The sequence below is a fragment of the Myripristis murdjan genome, chromosome 24 (assembly GCF_902150065.1).
Source record: "Myripristis murdjan chromosome 24, fMyrMur1.1, whole genome shotgun sequence".
Lineage (NCBI taxonomy): Eukaryota > Metazoa > Chordata > Actinopteri > Holocentriformes > Holocentridae > Myripristis > Myripristis murdjan.
This window is the reverse complement of record NC_044003.1, coordinates 2,851,422-2,863,945: the sequence shown is the minus strand read 5'-3', so window position 1 is coordinate 2,863,945 and position 12,524 is coordinate 2,851,422. Positions and strand designations below refer to the sequence as shown.

Sequence of the window (12,524 nt, the reverse complement as noted above, 5' to 3'; positions counted from 1 at the left end):
AAAACTTGATAAAAAAAAAAACAACAAATTTGATGACAGAAAAAAACATCTGTTTTATTATCAGTTTGAAATAATTACCCATCATCCACAGAGCGCTGTCTGTGTTTGAAGTGAATATGTTTATCCATAGACTGTTCGCTCTTCATGGACACACAGCTGGACTCAGGTCCAGGTCCAGGTTCAGGTCCAGGTCCAGGTTCAGGTTCAGGTTCAGGCCTTCAACACAACACATACAGAGCTCTTCCTGTGAATAATGCGGCTGTGCTGATTTGCCTGCTGAGCTCTGAGATGGAGAACAGTCATGGACAGTCAGAGATCCTCGTCTTACCTCTGAGCTTTGGTCTGGCTGTCATGTTCTCCAGACAGAGTGGTTCTAGAGGCGGGGAACCTCCTCTCTCTCTTCCCAGACGGTTCCATAGCAGAGCCAACACCTTGACACAAACACAGCGGCCGATTGATGACAACAAGCTTTCCATGACAGGATGTGTGCTGTCTTCCTGTCAGCACCATGTCACATATACAGAGTGGACGTAACACTCAGAGCAGCCGCCCTTTACATCAAACCCACTGAGCAGCTTCATCTACAGAGGACTTTGAATCCTCTGGGACTCTTCACACATGGACTGACAACAACTGAGAGGCAGAAAGCTCTCATTTCACCGATTCACCAAAATTCACTTTCACTTAATTTTCTAGGAGTAAATTGTCATCTTCTTGTCATTTAATATTACATGTGCATCCAAAAAATATATATAAACTGCAGCCTTATAATTGTTACTGATTTCCTAGCAATTATTTTATATATTTTCTGATTTTTGTGTACATTTTTTCAAATTAAATGTCAAAGATATGTTTTATGTAACTGATGATGATGTAGTGATAGTCGTGTAAAAAAAAAAAATAGAACAGGTGAAACAACAGGTGATCATGTTTTTCTCTGCTGGTGTAAATTTTTCCTGATGAAATGAGTTCAGATCACAATGTACCTGACTCTGACTTTTCTCACCACTGAAAAACACATTTTAAACATTTCAGATAAAGTTGATTTTGTCTTCAGTGTCAGACATCAATGTTGAAAATTATGACACAATGAATATTAAAATGTGGAAACACGGACATCATGCTTTGCTTTACTGCGTCAGTCCACTGTGTGTGTGTGTGTGTGTGTGTGTGTGTGTGTGTGTGTGTGTGTGTGTGTATACACTGCTGATCTGAGAATGACTAACTTCTTTGGACACGTCAGTGTCCAAAGATCGTGTGGAGATGGTAACCCTAGATTTGCCAAACTCTCACACATGCGCACTTGATTCAGCACAGCGACGCTTTTCTCTGCTCTAAAATTAATGGCATCTCGACAGTTTGATGAACAGCGGGAGTTTCGCAAATCTAGGGTTACCGTCTGGACAGGCGAGAGAGAGAGAGTGAACAGAGAGAGCGAAAGTTGACAAAACAAACGTCTTTCAAAGGTTTTGAGCCACAGCAACCAGGAGAGGTTCACACACACACACACACACACACACACACACACACACACACACACACACACACACACACACACACACACACACACACACACACACACCCCGAGCGGCCTGTCCTCACCTGCAGTGAGAGCGGGGAGTCCAGTGGAGTCCAGCTGCTTCACAGTCTCTGCTCTGCTCTCCTGTTCACTTTCTGACTGCTGAGCACTTTCACACAACTCCCATTAAAAAGAGTCAACTTCCTGTTTCCACACAGCGGCTGCTAACACAGGACACTTTGGAGTCAACTGGACAATCTGCACTTTGAGCACAGAGGGAGCGGCACGGCGGATTCAGAGCAGGACGAGGCTCTGCTTTCACTTTCCGGTTCTCTTTACGGTGCAGGAGCTACACCAAGTGGACATGAAGGAAACTTCTCTCAGTCCTTTCCATCAGTCCAGACAATATAAACCTGAACTACACGCCTCTCACCTGGGAGTTGGAGATGGATTTCAAATCTACACTTTCTTCTCATTCCAGACATTTTCTCATTTTCTCATTACAAAATAAGTTGCTTCACTGTGTTTCTCATAACAATAATCATAGAGTCCAGTTTAATTTGACAAGCAAGGTCCTGAATGAGCCCCTCCCATCCATGGTTCCTCACATAGTGGGAACTAACTCTATGGAGGAAAGATGTGTTGTGTGAAGGAGGAGGACTAAATGCAGGAGATGCTTGACTTGGTCTGGAGCTGCTGTCACAACGTCAAGTTGGACAGAAATGCTGACAGAAGTGGTGCACTTCAGAAAGCCGTCTGTGGTCGTGGCAAGGTTCAAACTCTCTTGTTGCTCTTCACCTCCTGACACATTCACCTCTGTTTCCAAATTAAGTTTTTGCATTTTGTAATCCTCCAGGCACACATAATTTAATCTCGTTGCAATACACTCTGTTAATATAAAACTGATTCAGTACAGCTGCCTCAACAACCAGTTCAGCTAATCTTGTAATTCTACGCATTCTCTGTCAACTTATATCATATTTTGCTAGAACTATACATGTTGGAGTTGGACAGAGAGCCTGACTTCATAGCCTTCTCAGGAACAGTTAAAACTTTACAACACAATTACTATCCCACATCTAACACACATAAACAGCACAAACCAGCCTCGACTAATAATCTATGAGAAGGGCAGGCTTGTTTTTTCCATGTTTGCCTGCAGCTGTAGTGTTGAAATTGTTGCATGTTGTCATCTTTGGTATAATTTGTACAAAAAGGCCACATGGTCAGGCATGGAAGTCGGCTCGTTAATTACATGTGTGCTGTCTGTAGCCCAAGGGTTTTTCTGAGTGATTTCTGGGATGTTCTGCTGCATTTTTAGAAGATGCAGCTATTGAGCTAACTTTAAGGTTCTTCTTTGAACTTTGAAGGTCTTGCATGGACTTGCACCACCTCACCTATCTGAGCTAATCACACCATACCGCCCTCTTTGCTCTATCGATGTTGGCCTCCTGGTCGTTCCTTCAGTCAACAAAAAATCAGTCGGCTGCAGAGAATTTGACCACTGAGCCCCTTTTCTCTGCAGTGGCCTCCCATTACATGTTAAGGAAGCAGGTTCAGTTCAAATCTCCACATCAAGACTGAAAATCTGCCTTTATTCACTTCAGTGCAGCGTATACCCAAGAACTTAGTCGGGTCCAACGCCTCTTTAACATCCCTCTAACTCTGCTGTTGGTTTCTTTTAATTATTCTTTTATTTGCTTGCTGTATGTTTTGTCCGATGTTTTCTTTTCAGTTGTAAAGTGTATTGGGACCATGCTGCACGGTGATTCAGCACGTTAATCAAACTGATTGATTGCTCTGCATTTTACATGATCATTTTTGTTGACTTCATGAAAAACAGTTACAATAAAATGTCTAAAAACAAAAGTGGATGAGAGACACTAAAGGATTTTCTATAATTAACCTGTAGGCAGTGATTTAATAAGTGATCTATTGTGCTGGTCAGAGATCTTCAGGTGGGTCGCTCCGAAGACATTAGAGAAGGATTTCATTCACCTGGACAGAATCAGAAAATACTTCTTTGCACTTGTAAACCAGCTTTGCAGTGTGTCAGAGAGAAGGCACGTAGAAATCATAAAGATAATCCCACACACCGTCTCAAACTTGAAGCTAAAACTTTATTAAACAGGACGACGTTACAGTCTACTCAGGATCTTCCTCAGGTGTGAACAGCAGGTGACTGACACGTTCTTATACAGGGCACAGTCACCTGCCAAAGAAATCTGAAGCACCACAGAGGTTTATTAACAGCATTTAACAGTATTAACGGAATACACAGTCAAATATATGTATCAATAATATATAGCATTAAAATATAAAACAAACATCTCAGAATGATCAATGATCAAACTACAAACCCTCATGGAACAGAACCTGTGAAGTCATCAATTATAAGCATCATGTAAAAAACAGCAGGCTCAGCTTCTATATAAAGATCCTAGAATTATGAATATAAACATTGAGAGTCAAAGTGGCAGAGACTGAACACAATTCAGTGAAAGAAGAAAACCAGAGCCTCACATTGAGAACTAATTCATCATTACGTTCATGTGGGAACAGAGTTTTTAAGGTGTGTATCCAGTACACTTCACCTCTTTTTAGAGGCAGTTCATGATTTTGGCCTCTAGGTGGCAGACTGACCTGTTCTATGCCAATGAAACCTAGACTAGAAATATGACTGGAGTCACTGAGGTGGACAGCTACTGGATCTTCCTGTCATTCCTACAGACGCTACTTTTGTGTTCACTGCTTCACTGTTTGAACTTTGTAGATGTTTCAGCGACATGTACCAGGCCACAAGGAGCAGCAGATAAATCACATGGTGGAGGCTCAGGTGATGCTGCTGCCAACAGGACACCATTTCCCTGCATGTGACCATGAAAACATGACATGATGTGTGTGTATGTGAGTGAGTGAGTGAGTGAGTGAGTGAGTGAGTGAGTGAGTGAGTGAGTGTTTCTCCACACAGGACATATCTCTCACTCCTCAAACTCACACAGAGACACTGAGGAGTCATATTCCCAGAGGTCAAACCCAAAGTACAAAGGCTCAGTGAAGGTGCTCTTGAAGGTGTGGAGGTGGATCAGTGTGTCAGAGGAGACGCTGTAGAAGGACAGAGAGCCAGCAGGCCAGTCCAGATACACTGCCACTCTGTTAGAGGAGGAGGGGACAGGGATGTCAGTTCCACTGTTATTGTGTCTGGCAATGAAACCACCCTCATGGCAGGCCAGAGTCCAGGACTTGTCATTCCTGCCAAGCCCACAGTCATCACTGTTTCCTCTCCTGCTGATTCCTCTGTAAGTCACTGCCATAGAAACCCATCCTTCCCACTCAACCTCCCAGTAGCAGCGACCAGTCAGACCATCTCTACACAGGATCTGTTTCCAGAAGTCAAACCTCTCTGGGTGATCAGGATATGGCTGCTCCTCTCTCACCCGTGTTGCCTTCCTGTTGTTCTCAGACAGGACGAGGTGTCTGTTTGCTGTGTTTGTGTCCAGTTTGAGTTCACAGGAATCTGATGGAGAGAACAAGACACAACAGACCTTCTGTGGTTATTATCTGCTGATCTATTGATTATTGATTTGTTAACACTTTGATGATGACACATTGTGTCAGCCGTCCTCTTCATTCACAGCAGGATCTGAATGAATGGACGTCACAAACTGCTGTGGAAATTCACTTTACAACTGTAAGAGCCATTTATATGTGGATTAAGTCATTTAATAGTTATTATAAAATAATACAAAAAAAAAAACCACCATTATTGAACTATTAGTTAATAGGTCCTTTAATTTTTGAAAAATTAGGAACGTTTTTAACAGTAAACTCTTCCAAGACCTTGGATCTAACAACAACAACTCAACTGAGTTGAGTTGTTGTTTTAATATCTGTAAAAACTATGAAAATGGAGAGGTAGTTTATACAAATGATGAAGGCTTTAGGTGAGTGTGTTAACTGTTTTTACTGAATGTGTAAAAATTAATTTGTAAAATACTTAAATATTAAAGGAACTATGACTGTCTTTGTGGAAGAGCATCAAATGTGATTTTGTTTGGTTCAACATATAAAAGCAGCTGAGAACAAGCAGCAGAACCTGCAGCTGCAGCATCTAAACAGCTGAATGTTTGCTGCTTTGTGTTCAGGAGTCAAACTAAATCCACACTTACACTTCCTCAGACCTGGTTTCAACCACTGCTCTCCACCATGGTCCACCCTGGAGGAAGAAACAGAGTCAGAGCAGCAGATTCTCTTTGAGGATGGAAACATGAGCAGTAAATAACCTTCCCTATGAAGGATTTAGCAGACCACGTCACTCATATCCACCATTCAACATGAAACAATATTCCTCAGCCCTCTGTAAGACATTGTGTGTGTCTCTCCATACCTGAGAGCCTCCAGTCTCCAGGTTGGATCCTCCAGTCCAGCAGAGAGCAGCTTCACTCCTGAGTCTCCTGGATGATTGTAGCTCAGGTCCAGCTCTCTCAGATGGGAGGGGTTGGAGCTCAGAGCTGAGGCCAGAGAAGCACAGCCTTCCTGTGTGAGCAGACAGCCTGACAGCCTGCACACCATCACAAACACAATCAGTCCACCACATCATCTGCTTTGTGTTTTCACAAAAACCTACACAGGTGAGGAATCTGATCAGTGACATGAAGCTGCATTTAAAACGAGATTCAAAAGAGCAATATATATTTGTTATTCAAAGGTGCAAATGACCACAACACAGCAGAAATTAAGAAAGTCAATGCAGAATCCTTGGGAAGAATTTTCCTGCTGGTGATACTAGAGAAAAGGTCATAGGGTCACCTGAACCGGGATATTTAATGTTCTAGACAACATGAATGCTGTCACCAAGTTTCATGGTGATCCGCCCCGAAGCTTTGGAGATTTGCTGCTCTTGACCTAACTGCTGATCGACCAACATGGTGACATACAGGCCTCTGTTTCACAGCAGGGCAAGAAGGCATGAAGACAAAAACACAGAACAGATGATCCTGATATGGATCTTACAAGGTCTTACATTCAGGATCACTGAGCTTAGAGAAACTGCTTTGAGTGAATGGACCTTAATTGTAAATGTGACAAATCAGTCAATCACTGTAAATGGATATTACCTGAGAGCCTCCAGTCTGCAGTGTGGACTCTCCAGTCCAGCAGAGAGCAGCTTCACTCCTGAATCCTGCAGCTGGTTGTTACTCAGGTCCAGCTCTCTCAGACTAGAGGACTGAGAGCTGAGCACTGAGGCCAGAGCTGCACAGCTTCTCTCTGACAGATTACAGCCACTCAGCCTGAAGATGAAAAATATATCAAACTGCTTTTGTCTTGTGGAGAGAACAATATGTTATGCGTGAAATATGTCCAGTTATCGATGAACCTACACAGATTTCTTGGAGGCTTTGACCAGTGGCAGCAGCCCCAGAAGAGCCTCCTCTGAAGCAGAGTATTTCTTCAGGTCAAACACCTCCAGATCTTCTTCCGATGACAGTAAGATGAAGACCAGAGCTGACCACTGAGCAGGAGACAGTTTGTCTGTGGAGAGACGTCCTGACCTCAGGTACTGTTGGATCTCCTCCACTAGAGAATGGTCATTCAGCTCATTCAGACAGTGGAACAGGTTGATGCTTCTCTCTGGAGAGGGACTGTCCCTGATCTTCTCCTTGATGAACTGGACTGTTTCCTGATTGGTCTGAGAGCTACTTCCTGTCTGTGTCAGCAGGCCTTGTAGGAGAGTCTGATTGGTCGACAGTGAAAGACCCAGGAGGAAGCGCAGGAACAAGTCCAGGTGTCCATTTGGACTCTGTAAGGCCTTGTCCACAGCACTCTGGTAGAGGTGTTTTAGTTGGGAGGTTGATTGTTCCTCTGACAGTAGATTGACTCCAGAGTTGATGAATGTCACAAAGACATGAACAGCAGCCAGAAACTCCTGAACGCTCAGATGGACGAAGCAGAAAATCTTGTCCTGGTACAGCCCACGCTCCTCTTTAAAGATCTGTGTGAACACTCCTGAGTACACTGAGGCTGCTCTGATATCAATGCCACACTCTGCCAGGTTTGCTTCATAGAAGATCAGGTTGCCTTTCTCCAGCTGCTCAAAAGCAAGTTTTCCCAGAGACAGGATCATCTCCCTGGTCTCTGGAGTCCAGTGTGGATCTGTCTCAGTTTTCCCATGATACTTGACGTTCTGCACTTTGGACTGAACCACCAAGAAGTGGATGTACATCTCAGTCAGGGTCTTGGGCAGGTCTCCTCCCTCACTGGTTTTCAACACGTCCTCCAGAACTGTAGCAGTGATCCAGCAGAAGACTGGGATGTGGCACATGATGTGGAGGCTTCGTGATGTCTTGATGTGGGAGATGATTCTGCTGGCCTGCTTCTCATCTCTGAATCTCTTCCTGAAGTATTCCTCCTTCCGTGGGTCAGTGAAGCCTCTCACCTCTGTCACCATGTCAACACACTCAGGAGGGATCTCATTGGCTGCTGCGGGTCGTGCAGTTATCCAGAGGCGAGCAGAGGGAAGAAGGTTCCCCTTGATGAGGTTTGTCAGCAGAACGTCCACTGAGGTGGACTCTGTAACATCAGTCAGGATCTGGTTGTTCTTGAAGTCCAGAGGAAGTCGACACTCATCCAGACCGTCAAAGATCAACACAACCTGGAACTGCTCAAACCTGCTGATTCCTGCTTCTTTGGTCTCAGTGAAGAAGTGATGAAGAAGTTCCACCAAGCTCAACTTTTTCCCTCTCAGTAGATTCAGCTCTCTGAAAGTGAATGGAAATGTGAAGTGGACATGCTGGTTGGCTTTGTGTTCAGCCCAGTCCAGAGTGAACTTCTGTGTTAAGACTGTTTTCCCAATGCCAGCCACTCCCTTTGTCATCACTGTTCTGATTGGTTGATGTCTTCCAGGTAAAGGTTTAAAGATGTCTTCACATTTGATTGATGTTTCTGGTCTGGCTGGTTTCCTGGATGCTGTTTCAATCTGTCTGACCTCATGTTCCTCATTGAGCTCTCCACTCTCTCCCTCTGTGATGTACAGCTCTGTGTAGATCTGATTCAGAGGTGTTGGGTTTCCTGCTTTAGCAATCGCCTCAAACACACTCTCAAACTTCTTCTTCAGGTTAGATCTGAGTTCACATTGGCACCCTGAGAGAGTTCCTGAGTGAACAAACAAATAACATCAATAAGTGGATGTGGTATTAAATTTTAATTTTGTAATAAATGTGAGAAATATGAATATTTCATTGAAAATGATTCTGTTGGCCTTTTTTGACAGAAAGAAGTTAGTGGGATGTGTTGTGAACCCTGTTCCACAGGTTCTTGAATCATTTCCACGACAAAAATGTAGGTCCAGGTAAAATTCCTGAAACGTAATTTGGGCCCTGCTCAGCGGGTGGTAGTCAAACCGTAGTCCCTGAAACTTTTAGGAGGAGCTAGCAGCTCTGTCCATCCTTATTGATCCAAGAGTTACTTTGACAACACTTAAACATTAGCGTCACCACTTACTGCTCTGCAGACGCTCAGCCAGCTCCTCCTGCTTCATTCTCCTCAGGAAGTGCAGTGTGATCTGCAGAAAAGCCTCTCTGCTGCTCCTCTTCTGCTCTTCCTCCTCACCGTCCAACACCTCCTCATCCTCCCTCTGCCTCTCTAAGCATTCTGGGTAATCTGGACTCAGAGACCTCTGGAGGTTTTTCAGCTCCTTCTTCACAAAGGTGACCATGTTCTCCTCCAGCAGCTGCAACAGAAAAATAAAAGAATCAGACTTCCACATTAAAATCTGGACACAAAACACCAAATCAAGTCCAGGTCAAAGAGGCTGAAAGATGTAAAGAGAGCAGCACGGAGACGATTCTGAGCAGAATGGTTGTTTTTCAGTTGGTATGTTGTTGTACATTTACACACCATAAATATGGAGGCCAGGTCTGTTTGATGCTGCTGGGCAGACTGAGCACTGGGAACCTCTGAGCTCTGCTGGTGGACTCTGTGGAGGACACACACACACACACACACACACACACACACACACACACACACACACACACACACACACACACACACACACACACAGGAGACTCATTCAGCAGAGTCTGAAGGTTGGAACCAATTCTGTATCGCATGACTGTGAATCTGGATATTGTAAGAGTCAGCTCCACAACATTCCTGGGGATCCTCATTGATTAATTTCTTAACTTCAAATGTCATATTGATGATCTAATGGGAAAATTTTCTAAATACAGTATGTTGGTTTATTTTTAAAGTTGAGACATTTCTCCCACTTCCTGCAGTTCTTGCCCTTTTCAAAACCTTATTTGAGCCTCATGTATATTATTGTAATGTCATATGGTGCAATACATTTCCAACTTACTTAAAAAAGCTACAGATTCTCCAAAAGAAAGTCATACGTGCCTTATTGTCGTCTGAGTTTAATTCTCCTACCAGAGCGATTTTCTGCCATTATATTCTTTTGAGGCTTTCAGAGTACAATCACCTCCAGAATGCTTGTATGATGTACCAGATTGCTCATATATTTACACACATATATTACTCAATATTTTATTCATCTTTTATTGAGTCCATTTTGACCTTTGTAATGATCTATTGGTTTGGCAACCTTAGCATTGCTAACAAAAATAAGCTGGGAAACATTGTTAAACTTTTCAGGAAGATTGTTGGTATAGACTTGAATGATCATAATCACGTTTTTCAAGTGGGAGCCACTCAGAAGGCAAAGGCCATCCTGGAGGACCATCAGCACCCCCTGCAGGCAGAGGTTAGACTCCTGTCGACGGGGAGGAGATTTGCTTATGTCAGGAGGGCCAAATCAAACAGATACCTGAGGTCATTTGCCCCATCAGCTGTTGGGTTTTTAAATAAGTTATAGGCATTGTTGCCATTGCACAGTTTGTATAATATGTCTTTTAACTGTATATTGTTTTATATATATATATATATATATATATATATATATATTAACTCCCTGCCCATCTGTCATGATGCAATCCACGAGAGTAAGAGTTATGGTTTACATGTAGGCTACGTATGTCTGTTTCCAATCCAATCCAATCCATAAACTAAATCATAAATTATATGATATCATCCCAATCTGCCTTGAAAAACACCTACTCCCAGGGGTAAAACTCACCAGGTTCAGTATCGTGTGCAGAGTACTGCAGATTTGGAATGAGCTTGATGCTTAAGTAATAATTTTGCATCCTGTCTCCACCTTTAAGAAAAAAAATTAAAAAACCAACTCCTATCTACATATGATTAATTACTGTTTATATGAAGATTCTTGTTTATGGATGAGTTGATCAGTATTTAGATACCATTTCTTTTCAACCCATATGAATAAACACATGTCTATAAAATAAAATAAATAAATACATACATACATACATACATACATACATACATAAAATCAGAAGTTTGTGATACAGCCCTAATTGTTGCCTCTTAATATGTACCATATTCTCTTCCAATGTGAGCATTTACTGAGCATTTACTTGAGAATATACATGTATATACAGATCAAGATACCTCACACTACTGAACTGAAATTGGGCCACCAACTCTGTTTTAGTTGTATTCTACTTATATTCTTATTTCTTTCCATTACCTATGGACTACTGACAGATTTGAAATGCTGGTATTGTCTGTTGTATGTCTATCTGTACATTATTACGACCATGAATATTTGGCCAGTGTCCTGTCTGTCACCACTGTATTTGTGAGAAATTGGGTCCCCTCTTAGAAGCTTTAAATAGCTTCCTTTGGGGTGACCCTTTCACACATCAGACCGTTGTGTACTGAAAAATGTCAATATATTTCTTGGTGATGAAGATGTGTGAATAAATAAATAAATATGTTGATAATCTGATAACAGAAAAACCATCTGTTTTATCGTCAGTTTGAAATCATTACCCATGATCCACAGAGTGCCGTCCGTCTTTGAAGACAATAGGTTCATCCATAGATACCTCACTCCTCATGGACACACAGCTGGGCTCAGGTTCAGGTTCAGGTTCAGGTTCCTGCTGCATCCTGATAGAAAAGTGAAGAGATCTGTATCTTAAAAAAAAACAGTAATTTTACTTTCCCAATAATTCTAAAATGTTGCTCACTTATTTTCAGATGCGTGTTTGTCTTAAAATGTACAGATTTATTTGTTTTTGTCAGTTTTGTTTTCAACAAATCGTGAGCCTGTAAAGTCCTTTGAGACTTTATCAGAAATTAAGGGCTATAAAATTAAATTCGAGCTGGACCTTGAAACTCAGTCAAGAATGGGAGCTGAACCAAATCTATATCTCATGACTGACTGTGAACAATGATCCCATCTGTTTTTTATTCTTCTTATCAGTATTAAATAATTAACTTTGATTAATAGAGTGGTGTCCATCTTTGAAGTCAAATCAATCAATCAGAGACCAGTCACTCTTGATGGACACACAGTTGGGCTCAGGTCCAGGTCCAGGTTCAGGTTCAGGTTCAGTCCTTCAACACAACACACACAGAGCTTTTCCTGTGAATAATGTTGCTGTGCTGATTTGCCTGCTGAGCTCTGAGATGGAGAACAGTCATGGACAGTCAGAGATCCTCGTCTTACCTCTGAGCTTTGGTCTGGCTGTCATGTTCTCCAGACAGAGTGGTTCTAGAGGCGGGGAACCTCCTCTCTCTCTTCTCAGCCGGTTCCATAGCAGAGCCAACACCTTGACACAAACACAGCGGCTGATTGATGACAACAAGCTTTCCATGACAGGATGTGTGCTGTCTTCCTGTCAGCACCATGTCACATATACAGAGTGGACGTAACACTCAGAGCAGCCGCCCTTTACATCAAACCCACTGAGCAGCTTCAGTCAAGTTGATCCAGGCTGTCAGACTGGTTGTTTCCTGCATTTTCACCAATCAAATGAGTTCAGTTCACAATCGACCTTACATTGACGTCACTAAACAGAAAAAAATACATTTTAGACATTTGAGACAAAGCTGATTTTCTTGTCAATGTCAGACA

The 12,524-nt window shown here is 42.5% G+C and overlaps 1 protein-coding gene across 1 annotated transcript in view; it reads right to left on the bottom strand.

The window, feature by feature from the left end:
• Positions 1 to 12,524, bottom strand: part of LOC115356575 (NACHT, LRR and PYD domains-containing protein 12-like) — an 82,985-nt gene that overhangs the window by 39,820 nt on the left and 30,641 nt on the right. The window contains exon 4 of the mRNA XM_030047789.1: positions 6,637 to 6,810. Coding sequence (XP_029903649.1) covers positions 6,637 to 6,810 — 174 coding nt within the window. The remainder of the gene's footprint in view (positions 1 to 6,636; positions 6,811 to 12,524) is intronic.